Source organism: Oncorhynchus masou, chromosome 2 (assembly GCF_036934945.1).
Source record: "Oncorhynchus masou masou isolate Uvic2021 chromosome 2, UVic_Omas_1.1, whole genome shotgun sequence".
In the NCBI taxonomy this organism is placed as follows: domain Eukaryota; kingdom Metazoa; phylum Chordata; class Actinopteri; order Salmoniformes; family Salmonidae; genus Oncorhynchus; species Oncorhynchus masou.
In genome coordinates, this window is record NC_088213.1 from 13,123,498 (window position 1) to 13,141,220 (window position 17,723).

Here is a 17,723-nt window from a genome sequence, read left to right on the forward strand (position 1 = left end):
CATTTTTGACAGACATGACATCACACCTCAATCAGCTGAATGTTAAGCTGCAGGACAACACAGTGTGACAGACATGACATCACACCTCAATCAGCTGAATGTTAAGCTGCAGGACAACACAGTGTGACAGACATGACATCACACCTCAATCAGCTGAATGTTAAGCTGCAGGGACAGGACAACACAGTGTGTGATATGATAGCAGCAGTCCGGGCTTTCCAGAAGAAATTGGAGCTTTTCCAGAATGATCTCCAGGGAGAACGTGTCCACTTGTCCAATCTTCTGGTGCAAACGCAGGGAGACAAAGATGTTCCCAACCATGTTGATTTCATCCAGCAGCTGATGAAGAACCTCAAAGCTAGCTTTGATGACTTTTTATATTTTTATTTTACCTTTATTTAACTCGGGAAGTCAGTTAAGAACAAATTCTCATTTAAAATGACGGCCTACCAAAAGGCAAAAGACCTCCTGCAGGGACGGGGACCTGGGATTTCACTGTTGGAAGAGAATCGCTTGCTGGTCATCCAGAATCATCTTAGTCACAAAAAGTGGTCAGAGGAAGCTAAACAGATCTTCAGATGGGTAGAAGTTGTCAGAGGAAGCTAGACAGATCTTCAGACGGGTAGATGTTGTCAGAGGAAGCTAAACAGATCTTCAGACGGGTAGATGTTGTCAAAGCTAAACAGATCTTCAGACGAGACGGGTAGATGTTGTCAGAGGAAGCTAAACAGATCTTCAGACGGGTAGATGTTGTCAAAGCGAAACAGCTCTTCAGATGGGTAGATGTTGACAGAGGAAGATAAACAGCTCTTCAGACGGGTAGATGTTGTCAGAGGAAGCTAAAGAGATCTTCAGACGGGTAGATGTTGTCAGAGGAAGCTAAACAGATCTTCAGACGGGTAGATGTTGTCAGAGGAAGCTAAACAGATCTTCAGACGGGTAGATGTTGTCAGAGGAAGCTAAACAGATCTTCAGACGGGTAGATGTTGTCAGAAACAGGAAGATGTTGTCTAAACAGATCTTCAGACGGGTAGATGTTGTCAAAGCTAAACAGATCTTCAGACGGGTAGATGTTGTCAGAGGAAGCTAAACAGCTCTTCAGACGGGTAGATGTTGTCAGAGGAAGCTAAACAGATCTTCAGACGGGTAGATGTTGTCAAAGCTAAACAGATCTTCAGACGGGTAGATGTTGTCAGAGGAAGCTAAACAGATCTTCAGACGGGTAGATGTTGTCAGAGGAAGCTAAACAGCTCTTCAGACGGGTAGATGTTGTCAGAGGAAGCTAAACAGCTCTTCAGACGGGTAGATGTTGTCAGAGGAAGCTAAACAGATCTTCAGACGGGTAGATGTTGTCAGAGGAAGCTAAACAGATCTTCAGACGGGTAGATGTTGTCAGAGGAAGCTAAACAGATCTTCAGACGGGTAGATGTTGTCAGAGGAAGCTAAACAGATCTTCAGACGGGTAGATGTTGTCAGAGGAAGCTAAACAGATCTTCAGACGGGTAGATGTTGTCAGAGGAAGCTAAACAGATCTTCAGACGGGTAGATGTTGTCAGAGGAAGCTAAACAGGACGTAGATGTTGTCAGAGGAAGCTAAACAGATCTTCAGACGGGTAGATGTTGTCAGAGGAAGCTAAACAGCTCTTCAGACGGGTAGATGTTGTCAGAGGAAGCTAAACAGATCTTCAGATGGGTAGAAGTTGCATCACTGCAAATGGAGTTGATTGAGTTGATTGAGCTACAAGAAAATGTGTCTTTGTGACCCTGTCTTACATTCTGGGGAAAGATGGAAAGATGGTGCCTGCAGCTGATGTCCCTGTTCTCAAGAAACTAGCACTAGACATCCTGCCCATGTTTGGCTCCACATACAGCTGTGAATCAGTCTTCTCCACAATGAACTTTATTCAAAACAAATATCGCTCCAGGCTCACCAATGGACACCTGCATCAGTGTCTCAAGAGTTGCTCTCACACCATTTGTGCCAAAGTTCAAAGCATTTTAAAGAGACAGAAAGTGTCATTTCTCTCATTGATGCAAAGGTCCACAGTGACTGATACATGAATATTGCATTGCATGGCCCACAGTGACTTATACATGAATATTGCATGGCCCACAGTGACTTGAACATTAATATTACATGGCCCACAGTGACTTATACATTAATATTGCATGGCCCACAGTGACTTGTACATTCATATTGCATGGATCACAGTGACTTATACATTAATATTGCATGGCCCACAGTGACTTATACATAAATATTGCATGGATCACAGTGACTTATACATTAATATTGCATGGCCTACAGTGACTTATACATGAATATTGCATGGATCACAGTGACCTATACATGAATATTGCATGGCACACAGTGACTTGTACATTAATATTGCATTGATCACAGTGACTTATACATGAATATTGCATGGCCCATAGTGACTTGTTACATGAATATTTCATGGCCCACAGTGACTTGTACATTAATATTGCATGAAACACAGTAACTTATACATTAATATGGCATGACCCACAGTGACTTGCACATTAATATTGCATGGCCCACAGTGACTTATACATTAATATTGCATGGCCCACAGTGACTTATACATTAATATGGCATGGCCCACAGTGACTTATACATTAATATTGCATGGCCCACAGTAACTTATACATGAACATTGCATGGCCCATAGTGACTTGTACATTAATATGGCATGGCCACAGTGACTTGTACATTAATATGGCATGGCCCACAGTGACTTGTACATTAATATTGCATGGCCCACAGTGACTTGTACATTGATATTGCATGGATCACAGTGACTTATACATTAATATTGCATGGCCCACAGTGACTTGTACATTAATATTGCATGGATCACAGTGACTTATACATTAATATTGCATGGCCCACAGTGACTTGTACATTAACATTGCTTGGCCCACAGTGACTTGTACATTAAAATTGCATGGCCCACAGTGACTTGTACATTAATATTGCATGGATCACAGTGACTTATACATTAATATTGCATGGCCCACAGTGACTTGTACATTAACATTGCATGGCCCACAGTGACTTGTACATTAAACTTGCATTGCATGGATCACAGTGACTTGTACATTAATATGGCATGGCCCACAGTGACTTATACATTAATATTGCATGGCCCACAGTGACTTGTACATTAATATTGCATGGCCCACAGTGACTTGTACATTAATATTGCATGGCCCACAGTGACTTGTACATTAATATGGCATGGCCCACAGTGACTTATACATTAATATGGCATGGCCCACAGTGACTTATACATTAATATTGCATGGCCCACAGTGACTTGTACATTAATATTGCATGGCCCACAGTGACTTGTACATTAATATTGCATGGCCCACAGTGACTTGTACATTAATATGGCATGGCCCACAGTGACTTGTACATTAATATTGCATGGCCCACAGTGACTTGTACATTAATATGGCATGGCCCACAGTGACTTGTACATTAATATTGCATGGCCCACAGTGACTTATACATTAATATTGCATGGCCCACAGTGACTTGTACATTAATATTGCATGGATCACAGTGACTTATACATTAATATTGCATGGCCCACAGTGACTTATACATAAATATTGCATGGATCACAGTGACTTATACATTAATATTGCATGGCCTACAGTGACTTATACATGAATATTGCATGGCCACAGTGACTTATACATTAATATTGCATGGCCCACAGTGACTTATACATGAATATTGCATGGATCACAGTGACTTATACATTAATATTGCATGGCCCACAGTGACTTGTACATTAATATTGCATGGCCCACAGTGACTTGTACATGAATATTGCATGAAACACAGTAACTTATACATTAATATGGCATGACCCACAGTGACTTGTACATTAATATTGCATGGCCCACAGTGACTTATACATTAATATTGCATGGCCCACAGTGACTTATACATTAATATGGCATGGCCCACAGTGACTTATACATTAATATTGCATGGCCCACAGTGACTTATACATTAATATTGCATGGCCCACAGTGACTTGTACATTAATATGGCATGGCCCACAGTGACTTGTACATTAATATGGCATGGCCCACAGTGACTTGTACATTAATATTGCATGGCCCACAGTGACTTGTACATTGATATTGCATGGATCACAGTGACTTATACATTAATATTGCATGGCCCACAGTGACTTGTACATTAATATTGCATGGATCACAGTGACTTATACATTAATATTGCATGGCCCACAGTGACTTGTACATTAACATTGCTTGGCCCACAGTGACTTGTACATTAAAATTGCATGGCCCACAGTGACTTGTACATTAAAATTGCATGGATCACAGTGACTTATACATTAATATTGCATGGCCCACAGTGACTTGTACATTAATATGGCATGGCCCACAGTGACTTATACATTAATATTGCATGGCCCACAGTGACTTGTACATTAACATTGCTTGGCCCACAGTGACTTGTACATTAAAATTGCATGGATCACAGTGACTTGTACATTAATATGGCATTGCCCACAGTGACTTATACATTAATATTGCATGGCCCACAGTGGCTTGTACATTAATATTGCATGGCCCACAGTGGCTTGTACATTAATATTGCATGGCCCACAGTGACTTGTACATTAATATGGCATGGCCCACAGTGACTTGTACATTAATATGGCATGGCCCACAGTGACTTATACATTAATATTGCATGGCCCACAGTGGCTTGTACATTAATATTGCATGGCCCACAGTGGCTTGTACATTAATATTGCATGGCCCACAGTGACTTGTACATTAATATGGCATGGCCCACAGTGACTTGTACATTAATATTGCATGGCCCACAGTGACTTGTACATTAATATGGCATGGCCCACAGTGACTTGTACATTAATATTGCATGGCCCACAGTGACTTGTACATTAATATGGCATGGCCCACAGTGACTTGTACATTAATATGGCATGGCCCACAGTGACTTGTACATTAATATTGCATGGCCCACAGTGACTTGTACATTGATATTGCATGGATCACAGTGACTTATACATTAATATTGCATGGCCCACAGTGACTTGTACATTAATATTGCATGGATCACAGTGACTTATACATTAATATTGCATGGCCCACAGTGACTTGTACATTAACATTGCTTGGCCCACAGTGACTTGTACATTAAAATTGCATGGCCCACAGTGACTTGTACATTAAAATTGCATGGATCACAGTGACTTATACATTAATATTGCATGGCCCACAGTGACTTGTACATTAATATGGCATGGCCCACAGTGACTTATACATTAATATTGCATGGCCCACAGTGACTTGTACATTAATATGGCATGGCCCACAGTGACGTGTACATTAATATTGCATGGATCACAGTGACTTGTACATTAATATTGCATGACCCACAGTGACTTATACATTAATATGGCATGGCCCACAGTGACTTGTACATTAATATTGCATGGCCCACAGTGACTTGTACATTAATATTGCATGGCCCACAGTGACTTGTACATTAATATTGCATGGCCCACAGTGACTTGTACATTGATATTGCATGGCCCACAGTGACTTGTACATTAATATTGCATGGATCACAGTGACTTATACATTAATATTGCATGGCCCACAGTGACTTGTACATTAACATTGCTTGGCCCACAGTGACTTGTACATTAAAATTGCATGGATCACAGTGACTTGTACATTAATATGGCATGGCCCACAGTGACTTATACATTAATATTGCATGGCCCACAGTGGCTTGTACATTAATATTGCATGGCCCACAGTGACTTATACATTAATATTGCATGGCCCACAGTGACTTGTACATTAATATGGCATGGCCCACAGTGACTTATACATTAATATGGCATGGCCCACAGTGACTTGTACATTAATATTGCATGGCCCACAGTAACTTATACATTAATATTGCATGGCCCACAGTGACTTATACATTAATATGGCATGGCCCACAGTAACTTATACATTAATATTGCATGGCCCACAGTGACTTATACATTAATATGGCATGACCCACAGTAACTTATACATTAATATTGCATGGCCACAGTGACTTTCTGTGTTTTCAGATTTTGTTCTTTAACTCTCCTTTGTTCTCCAGAAAACATGTACTTCATTTAATTGAGATATTATTTAATAATTCAAGGTCCATGTACAAAGGTTTCATTTGTCTCATTTACAGTTTTTGACAATCGCTTATGTTAGGTTTTGAACTTCAGTTTAACAGTTTTGAAAAGAGTATGTAAACATGTGTAAATTGGCCTGTAGGTACATAGAGTTTTGGTGGTGGTTGTGTCTGAGTGAGAAAATAATTCATGAAATTTGTAAGATGTAGTCATTGAATGCATTTTGTGCCAAAGCAATGAAACATTATCCACAGTTTAACCCACATAGACTGCTGTTGTGCTCACTGTGTGAAGAGTTTTGAAAAAGTGACCTAAGTATTGAGAAATGGGTCCTAGCGATTGTAAAAAACTGTAATGTATTTACCAGTATTCTTGAAAACATTTGATATAACAACACGGTTTGTTACTATGCTGAACCACAGCGCCGATAAATGACCATATCCATCCGGACCTTTGCCACCTAGGACATTTGTGTCACTGGACCGCTCAGATAGTAGTTGAGTACCCTGCTATAGGGAATACAAGTTCACATCATTAGACAGATAATATGAACTTGTGCGGTTGTCTATAAAAGGGGTTCCCAATGTTTTTCATCCAGGCCCCCCTTCCAGCATTAGGGAATATCCCACTCCCCCCCTGCACACCCCTATTTCTATGGGTACAAGCACCGAAATGAAACAAACGTTCCACAACCGTCTTGTTGGCGAAGAGAGAATTTTGCAGGTTTAAAGCTTATTTCCTGCAACTCAACACATCTTGCATCATCAGTTCCTCTTGTCATGTCGGTCATTATATACCTTAGAGATCTATTTATAACTTATAACAAGTCAGAAAACTTGTGTGTGTGTGTGTGTGTGTGTGTGTGTGTGTGTGTGTGTGTGTGTGTGTGTGTGTGTGTGTGTGTGTGTGTGTGTGTGTGTGTGTGTGTGTGTGTGTGTGTGTGTGTCTTACCCAGAAAGCTGTGTGAGGGCTTGTCCTCCACAACTTTGATTCTCCTAGCACCAACGGGGATGACAGCAGCCTCGATGTAACCTGTAGAAACACAAGAGAGTGAGGTGGGTGGAGCCACACCCAGACCCACACCTGGGGTGAGGAGAGGACGAGAGGTGAGGTGGGATGAGAGGAGGTGAGGAGAGGTGAGGGGAAGGGGTAGTACAGACAGGGTTGGGCTGGGCTGGTTCTTTATCCAAGCTGTTAATTTGGAAAGGGTTGAAATATTTTTTCTGTGTGAAAGGCAAGGAGGAGGACAATGAAGGACGTAGAAAGAGAGAGGGTCTACATCCCAAATGACACCCGGTTCCCTACACATGGGTCCTTTTCAAAAGTAGTGCACTAGACTCTGGTCAAAGGTAGTGCACTATGAAGGGAATAGGGTATCATTTGGGACACAGCTAGGGGTGTAACGGTCATAGTAGCAGCGATCTAACTCAATACCGGTGGACAGAAAGAGGTAGAGCCTCTCTTTCTCGACCTTCTGTCTCTGTGTGCTGGAGCATCACACGGAGCCTGGTTTTGAAAGGAAGGCTTCTACCAGAGACAGATAGGTAGGTTGGGACCCAGATGTCACCATATTCCCTTTATAGTGTGATATTTCAGACTAGAGCTCAATGAGCCCTGCTCAAAAGCATTGCACTATATTGGGAATACGGTGGCATTTGGGATTCACACATTGAGATGTACGGCTCTGAATTCAACAGGTGTCATATAAGAGACCAGGAAGTATATGTGAGCAAAATGATCAAATCATTTTGAGGATCCCACTGCAGATACACTACTTCCGCTTTATGACATCACTTTTGAATCATTTATTTGATTCTAGCACAGAGATCCTATGAAATGTTCTATGGATTCCAGCCTCAACCCGACTGGGAGAGAAATCTCTGATTAGATCCTTGCCAGCCCTTCCCTCCTCACAGACATGCATCCAAGCACCCACTAGTGTTTGGGCAGTAGTGATGATACAAAGCAGCTCGTTGGTTCCCAGGCTCTCGGGTGACTGACTGTGGTCCCACTGTTACTTCTGAGGCTTACACACAAATGTGTCAAAGAAGGAAACAAAAAATAGAATGGAGAGAGATATGAAAGACCCACAGTGAGAGAGAGAAAGGGAGAGGAGAGAGAGAGAGAGAGAGAGAGAGAGAGAGAGAGAGAGAGAGAGAGAGAGAGAGAGAGGGGGGGAGAAGAGGAAGAACAGAGAGAAAGAGATACATCAGCAAATAAGAGAGAGAGAACAAAAGAGGGATATATAAAGAGGGGAGGAGAGGGTCTTCCATAATGTAGATAATTGCCCCAACAAAATGGCACAGGTTGGGGTTTTGACCCCTGTGTAATCGGACTGTTAAGCTCTGTGGAGTCAAGAGAGACCAGGTGTGGAGTCAAGAGAGACCAGGTGTGCATCCTGAATGGCACCCTATTCCCTATCTAGTGCACTACTTTTGACCAAGGCCCATAGTGCCTGTAGTGCACTACATAGGGAATAGGGTGCCGTTTGAGATGCAAAACCTCCTCTCTACAATAGATCCCAAAGCACAGTATCTATACAACCGTTTCTGGAAAAATAAAATAGCTTATTCTTCCAAACTTTCACCATGTATGCCTCTTTATTGTCCCAATTGTTTTTGTTTAGTTTTTTAGTGTTACGAGACTGAGTTTGATTTATTCCTGTATCTCAAGGGGCCACAACCTGAGATCCACATGTAACAAACTTGACATCAATGCATGATTGACACCAAACTCAAGAGTTTCACACAGGTCTTACAAGTCCCCTCAGCCTCGTTGAGCTGCTTTGTTCTACTTTACTGCCCCCCCACTATGTACAGACTCCCTGTGTGTACTCACCGTAGTGCCGCCCTACAGGGCTGGATCTGCAATTACCACAACCATGCTATTATCTCTTTATACAGCACACAGGAACAAGTCACGAGTAAGAAGTGTCCCTAGCCTTGACACTGATCTATGGTCAGTTTAGCTTTCTCCCCCTCTAATGGTTAAGGTTAGGATTGGGGGGAGTCTAAACTGATCCTAGATCTGTGCCTACGGGCAATTTTTTAACCAAGAGCACCCCTTCACACAGTCAACAGGAAAACACCACAAACCACACACCCAGAAACGCTGTTAACAACAACACCCCATCGCTAAGGCCCAGAGTATTTCCTGGTCAGGTCACATGGAATGGAAAAAACTCCAGGCCCTACCCATCACCAACACCACAGGGTTACGTTGATTGCCACTCTGTATGTAGTTACTGTATACACACCATTACACACACAGACACACACACACTGTTCATTTACAGCCATTACTCTGGGAATGACAAGACATGCTCTTTGCAGGTCAGGCCTTAGAAACCCCAACCCATCCTCCTCTGGGCTCTCCTGGGATTAACAATATGACATTCAAGATTTTCAATATGATTCTTAATCATTTTCGCCATTGGAATATTGTTGTTGTTCTCCCACAACCCAGGTGGATGAGGAAGTACCACGAGGTATCCCAGTGTGTTCATCAGGAGGAGAGCCAGGAAGCCAAGCCATGCCGAGCTGTTGGGATCCACAGTGTGTGTGTGTGTGTGTGTGTGTGTGTGTGTGTGTGTGTGTGTGTGTGTGTGTGTGTGTGTGTGTGTGTGTGTGTGTGTGTGTGTGTGTGTGTGTGTGTGTGTGTGTGTGTGTGTGTGTGTGTGTGTGTGTGTGTGTGTGTGTACCATCTGCATTTTGGCTATTGATCCCAGGAGAAGCCAAGGAGGTTTGGATCTCCCATCTACCGACGTGTACACTCCAGTCAGGGCAGACACACACAGTCAACGCACACACACACACACACACGCACGCACGCACACACACACACACACACACACACAGAGCAGGCATCTTACATGAGAAACACTTGGGGACAGCCCTTGGTTTAGCCATCACACAGGTAGAAACCCTCTTACAGTGGCTAGAGGAGACTGGGGGTAGAGGAGAGGAGGGGGGAGGAGAGGAGAGGAGAGGAGGGGATAGGAGAGGAGGGGAGGGGGGAGCAGAGGAGAGAAGAGAAGGGGGAGGAGGCAGGTGGAATGGCTTTAGCAAATTTAATGAATTGGGTAAAAGGCGTTCATAATCCTGTCTTACAAATGCACACACACTGTACACACACACTGTACACACACACTGTACACACACACTGTACACACACACTGTACACACACACTGTACACACACACTGTACACACACACACACACTGTACACACACACTGTACACACACACTGTACACACACACTGTACACACACACACACACTGTACACACACACTGTACACACACACACACACTGTACACACTGTACACACACACTGTACACACACACTGTACACACACACTGTACACACACACTGTACACACTGTACACACACACTGTACACCCAGTACACACACACTGTACACACACACTGTACACACTGTACACACTGTACACACACACACACTGTACACACTGTACACACTGTACACACTGTACACACACACTGTACACACTGTACACACACACTGTACACCCAGTACACACTGTACACACTGTACACACACACTGTACACACACACTGTACACACACACTGTACACACACACTGTACACACACACTGTACACACACACTGTACACCCAGTACACACCGAGTACCCCCAGTACACACTGTACACACTGTACACACACACACACTGATACACACTGTACACACTGTACATACACACACACACACACACACACACACACACACACACACACACACACACACACACACACACACTGTACATACCCTCTTCCTTGCTCTCGTTTTCATTCTCACTTTCTCTCCAACTCTCAATCACACATACACACACACACACACACACACACTGTTCACACTGCCATTACAGTGTGTCAGTGTTGTGTGTGAACGGCCAATGTTATCTTAAGGTTAGAATAAAAATTCCTGCTTTTGTCCAGAATGAATGATCATAGTGTTGTAGATATGTGGTAGTAGAGTGGTGGCCTGAGGACACCCACTTAATGTGTTGTGAAAAGTGTAATGTAATGTCATGTAATATTTTTATTGCATATCTCTGCCTTAATGTTGCTGAATCCCTGGAAGAGTAGCTGCTGCCTTGACAGGAACTAATGGGGATCCATAATTAACCCCAGGAAGAGTTGCTGCTGTCTTGACAGGAACTAATGGGGATCTATAATGAACCCCAAGAAGAGTAGCTGCTGTCTTGACAGGAACTAATGGGGATCTATAATAAACCCCAAGAAGAGTAGCTGCTGTCTTAACAGGAACTAATGGGGATCCATAATTAACCCCAGGAAGAGTTGCTGCTGTCTTGACAGGAACTAATGGGGATCCATAATAAACCCCAGGAAGAGTAGCTGCTGTCTTGACCAGAACTTGTCACGCCCTGACCTTAGAGATCCCTATTATTCTCTATGTTTGGTTAGGTCAGGGTGTGACTCGGGTGGGAAAGTCTATGTTTTCTATTTCTTTGTTTTTGGCCGAGTGTGGTTCCCAATCAGAGGGAGCTGTCTATCATTGTCTCTGATTGGGGATCATATATAAGTTGTCATTTTCCTTTTGGGTTTTGTGGGATCTTGTTTTCTGTTTGGTGTCTGTACCTGACAGAACTGTGCGCTTTCGTTTTCACTTTGGTTATTTTGTTTGAGTGTTTAAAAAAATAAAAAATAATGAACACTTTCCACTCTGCGCTTTGGTCCACTCCTTTCGACGAGAGCCGTTACAGGAACTAATGGGGATCCATAATAAGCCCCAGGAAGAGTAGCTGCTGCCTTGGCAGGAACTAATGGGGATCCATAATAAACCCCAGGAAGAGTAGCTGGTGTCTTGGCAGGAACTAATGGGGATCCATAATAAGCCCCAGGAAGAGTAGCTGGTGTCTTGGCAGGAACTAATGGGGATCCATAATAAGCCCCAGGAAGAGTAGCTGCTGCCTTGGCAGGAACTAATGGGGATCCATAATAAACCCCAGGAAGAGTAGCTGGTGCTTGGCAAGTACTAATGGGGATCCATAACAAACCCCAGGAAGAGTAGCTGGTGTCTTGGCAGGAACTAATGGGGATCCATAATAAGCCCCAGGAAGAGTAGCTGCTGCCTTGGCAAGTACTAATGGGGATCCATAATAAACCCCAGGAAGAGTAGCTGGTGCCTTGGCAAGTACTAATGGGCATCTATAATAAGCCCCAGGAAGAGTAGCTGCTGCCTTGGCAGGAACTAATGGGGATCCATAATAAACCCCAGGAAGAGTAGCTGCTGCCTTGGCAAGTACTAATGGGGATCCATAACAAACCCCAGGAAGAGTAGCTGGTGTCTTGGCAGGAACTAATGGGGATCCATAATAAGCCCCAGGAAGAGTAGCTGCTGCCTTGGCAAGTACTAATGGGGATCCATAACAAACCCCAGGAAGAGTAGCTGGTGCCTTGGCAAGTACTAATGGGGATCTATAATAAACCCCAGGAAGAGTAGCTGGTGTCTTGGCAGGAACTAATGGGGATCCATAATAAACCCCAGGAAGAGTAGCTGCTGTCTTGGCAGGAACTAATGGGGATCCATAATAAACCCCAGGAAGAGTAGCTGCTGTCTTGGCAGGAACTAATGGGGATCCATAACAAACCCCAGGAAGAGTAGCTGGTGCCTTGGCAAGTACTAATGGGCATCTATAATAAACCCCAGGAAGAGTAGCTGGTGTCTTGGCAGGAACTAATGGGGATACATAATAAACCCCAGGAAGAGTAGCTGCTGTCTTGGCAGGAACTAATGGGGATCCATAATAAACCCCAGGAAGAGTAGCTGGTGCCTTGGCAAGTACTAATGGGGATCCATAACAAACCCCAGGAAGAGTAGCTGGTGTCTTGGCAGGAACTCATGGGGATCCATAATAAACCCCAGGAAGAGTAGCTGGTGTCTTGGGAGGAACTAATGGGGATCCATAATAAACCCCAGGAAGAGTAGCTGCTGTCTTGACAGGAACTAATGGGGATCCATAATAAACCCCAGGAAGAGTAGCTGGTGTCTTGGCAGGAACTAATGGGGATACATAATAAACCCCAGGAAGAGTAGCTGGTGTCTTGGGAGGAACTAATGGGGATCCATAATAAACCCCAGGAAGAGTAGCTGCTGTCTTGACAGGAACTAATGGGGATCCATAATAAACCCCAGGAAGAGTAGCTGGTGTCTTGGCAAGAACTAATGGGGATCCATAATAAACCCCAGGAAGAGTAGCTGGTGTCTTGGCAGGAACTAATGGGGATCCATAACAAACCCCAGGAAGAGTAGCTGGTGTCTTGGCAAGAACTAATGGGGATCCATAATAAACCCCAGGAAGAGTAGCTGGTGTCTTGGCAAGTACTAATGGGGATCCATAATAAACCCCAGGAAGAGTAGCTGGTGTCTTGGCAAGTACTAATGGGGATCCATAACAAACCCCAGGAAGAGTAGCTGGTGCCTTGGCAAGTACTAATGGGGATCCATAACAAACCCCAGGAAGAGTAGCTGGTGCCTTGGCAAGTACTAATGGGGATCCATAACAAACCCCAGGAAGAGTAGCTGGTGTCTTGGCAGGAACTCATGGGGATCCATAACAAACCCCAGGAAGAGTAGCTGGTGTCTTGGCAAGTACTAATGGGGATCCATAACAAATACAAATAAAAAGAAAAGAAAGAAAGCTTCTGTCCTTCAGCGGCATTGCAATCAGACCATCTGCACGCCTTTTAGTAGGTCAACACACACACACAAAATAAAATAAATAAATAAATATATCCCATTTAGCAGACGCTTTTGTCCAAAGCGACTTACAAGTCGGCTGGAGCCACTACTTTTACATATGGATGGCCCCAGCGGGAATCGAACCCACGACGCTTGGCGTTGCAAGCGCCATGCTCTACCGACTGAGCCACACAGGACACATTCACACACACATTCACACTCACATTCACACTCACACACACACACGCGCACAGACACACACACAGACACACACACACACACACACGCACACACAGGCCTCAAGCCATTAAAAGGGAATAATGGGGTGTTATCTTGTAATTAAAACCCAACAGGTCTCTATTCAGACTAACGTTCGGCCTTAAATGCCATTTCTAGTACTCTGGCTGTGAAACTGAACTTTACCTATGGGGGACAGAGGCACCGGTGTGTGTGTGTGTTACCTGCTTAGTGATATTGGAGGGCTACAGATATCCCAGATACCCTAGTGTTTTTAGGGTACCTTGCTAAGATTGTTCCCGGTGACTTTCCACTAGAGGTTAAATGCCTTAAAGAGATACTTCAGGATTTTGGCAAATTAGCTAGCATGCTAGCAGATACTCATAGACCTCTAGTCATGAGGCTACCGCTAGTTAGCATTGGCTCGCAAAATTACCTCTAACTTCTTTCTTACTGAACACAGAAACATAAAAATAGTATCCACAAGTAGGTAAAGGGCCTCAAAATTACACTCTGGCTCTATTTTCAATACATTAATGTGTAGCTTCCGCCAGAGAAAAGTTGACAAAAATGTCATGCGCTCTGCCAGCGCTAGCCAATAGTAATGCGTACAGTGTAGCAGGTAAAGACTGACGGCCCAATGTAACTCTAACTGGTGTACACCAAATCTGTCCTCTTCATCTTTGCCTGTCATTTCTGACCTCTCTTTTAGTGGAGTAGGACTAATAACCTCCACTCATCCATTTTCCATTCTGTTCCCATCAGGGTCATGTTCATTAAGCACCAACAGGAAGAAAATAGACAGACACAGGGAAGGATTAGCTGGACTTAACTAAAGCTCATTTTATATTTCTGTTGCAAAATATTTGAACACGTTTTCCATTGTGTGCCATTATGAACAAGACCCAGATATTCACAACTGAAAAATACATGTTTAGAACTTCCCCCCAACCCAGTACTCACCCCTGCCCTTGGTGTGGTTGAAGTCTCCCTTGACTATCTTACAGGAGTGTCCGTCTCCGTTACACACCCCACAGCGGTCCTCCTTGGCTGACGAGCCGATGATGCCATCGCAGCCGATTTTCTGCAGACAGTAAGTAGACAACTTAACAAAATAAAGTACACAGGAAGTACTTAACATCAAGGAGTATACAGGCTACGTCCCAATTATTTCTCCTTCCTAGCAAAGTGTCCCTTCAATGGTTTAAGAAAGATGGAAGGTGGAAACTATGCTTTTAGATGTGTAGGAAGTAGTAGACAATAGTACACGTCAGGAGAAGGTAGGATATATTAATTGGGAAGCAACCGCACTCTAATGAAGTCCATCTCTGAATAAACACTGACCGTACTATCGGTCTACTGGTGGACTGCATTCTGACTCCAAAACAATGCTAGTGAAATAGGAAAAGGCTGTTCCGATCCTCTCTAACTCACTCCCCTCCCCTCACTGACCGTACTATCGGTCTACTGGTGGACTGCATTCTGACTCCAAAACAATGCTAGTGAAATAGGAAAAGGCTGTTCCGATCCTCTCTAACTCACTCCCCCCTCACTGACCGTACTATCGGTCTACTGGTGGACTGCATTCTGACTCCAAAACAATGCTAGTGAAATAGGAAAAGGCTGTTCCGATCCTCTCTAACTCACTCCCCTCCCCTCACTGACCGTACTATCGGTCTACTGGTGGACTGCATTCTGACTCCAAAACAATGCTAGTGAAATAGGAAAAGGCTGTTCCGATCCTCTCTAACTCACTCCCCCCCCTCACTGACCGTACTATCGGTCTACTGGTGGACTGCATTCTGACTCCAAAACAATGCTAGTGAAATAGGAAAAGGCTGTTCCGATCCTCTCTAACTCACTCCCTCCCCTCACTGACCGTACTATCGGTCTACTGGTGGACTGCATTCTGACTCCAAAACAATGCTAGTGAAATAGGAAAAGGCTGTCGATCCTCTCTAACTCACTCCCCCCTCACTGACCGTACTATCGGTCTACTGGTGGACTGCATTCTGACTCCAAAACAATGCTAGTGAAATAGGAAAAGGCTGTTCCGATCCTCTCTAACTCACTCCCCTCCCCTCACTGACCGTACTATCGGTCTACTGGTGGACTGCATTCTGACTCCAAAACAATGCTAGTGAAATAGGAAAAGGCTGTTCCGATCCTCTCTAACTCACTCCCCTCCCCTCACTGACCGTACTATCGGTCTACTGGTGGACTGCATTCTGACTCCAAAACAATGCTAGTGAAATAGGAAAAGGCTGTTCCGATCCTCTCTAACTCACTCCCCTCCCTCACTGACCGTACTATCGGTCTACTGGTGGACTGCATTCTGACTCCAAAACAATGCTAGTGAAATAGGAAAAGGCTGTTCCGATCCTCTCTAACTCACTCCCCTCCCCTCACTGACCGTACTATCGGTCTACTGGTGGACTGCATTCTGACTCCAAAACAATGCTAGTGAAATAGGAAAAGGCTGTTCCGATCCTCTCTAACTCACTCCCCTCCCCTCACTGACCGTACTATCGGTCTACTGGTGGACTGCATTCTGACTCCAAAACAATGCTAGTGAAATAGGAAAAGGCTGTTCCGATCCTCTCTAACTCACTCCTCCCCTCACTGACCGTTTATCGGTCTACTGGTGGACTGCATTCTGACTCCAAAACAATGCTAGTGAAATAGGAAAAGGCTGTTCCGATCCTCTCTAACTCACTCCCCCTCACTGACCGTACTATCGGTCTACTGGTGGACTGCATTCTGACTCCAAAACAATGCTAGTGAAATAGGAAAAGGCTGTTCCGATCCTCTCTAACTCACTCCCAGCTCCTCCTCACTGACCGTACTATCGGTCTACTGGTGGACTGCATTCTGACTCCAAAACAATGCTAGTGAAATAGGAAAAGGCTGTTCCGATCCTCTCTAACTCACTCCCCCCCTCACTGACCGTACTATCGGTCTACTGGTGGACTGCATTCTGACTCCAAAACAATGCTAGTGAAATAGGAAAAGGCTGTTCCGATCCTCTCTAACTCACTCCCTCCCCTCACTGACCGTACTATCGGTCTACTGGTGGACTGCATTCTGACTCCAAAACAATGCTAGTGAAATAGGAAAAGGCTGTTCCGATCCTCTCTAACTCACTCCCCCTCACTGACCGTACTATCGGTCTACTGGTGGACTGCATTCTGACTCCAAAACAATGCTAGTGAAATAGGAAAAGGCTGTTCCGATCCTCTCTAACTCACTCCCCTCCCCTCACTGACCGTACTATCGGTCTACTGGTGGACTGCATTCTGACTCCAAAACAATGCTAGTGAAATAGGAAAAGGCTGTTCCGATCCTCTCTAACTCACTCCCCTCCCCTCACTGACCGTACTATCGGTCTACTGGTGGACTGCATTCTGACTCCAAAACAATGCTAGTGAAATAGGAAAAGGCTGTTCCGATCCTCTCTAACTCACTCCCCTCCCCTCACTGACTTCTCATCATGGATTTGAAACTATTAGATAGATGTACAAAACATCCCAA

The 17,723-nt window shown here is 44.2% G+C and overlaps 1 protein-coding gene across 1 annotated transcript in view; it reads right to left on the minus strand.

Moving 5' to 3' along the window:
- Positions 1–17,723, minus strand: part of adamts17 (ADAM metallopeptidase with thrombospondin type 1 motif, 17) — a 108,441-nt gene that overhangs the window by 41,326 nt on the left and 49,392 nt on the right. The window contains 2 exon segments of the mRNA XM_064984240.1: positions 7,179–7,259; positions 15,156–15,276. Coding sequence (XP_064840312.1) covers positions 7,179–7,259; positions 15,156–15,276 — 202 coding nt within the window.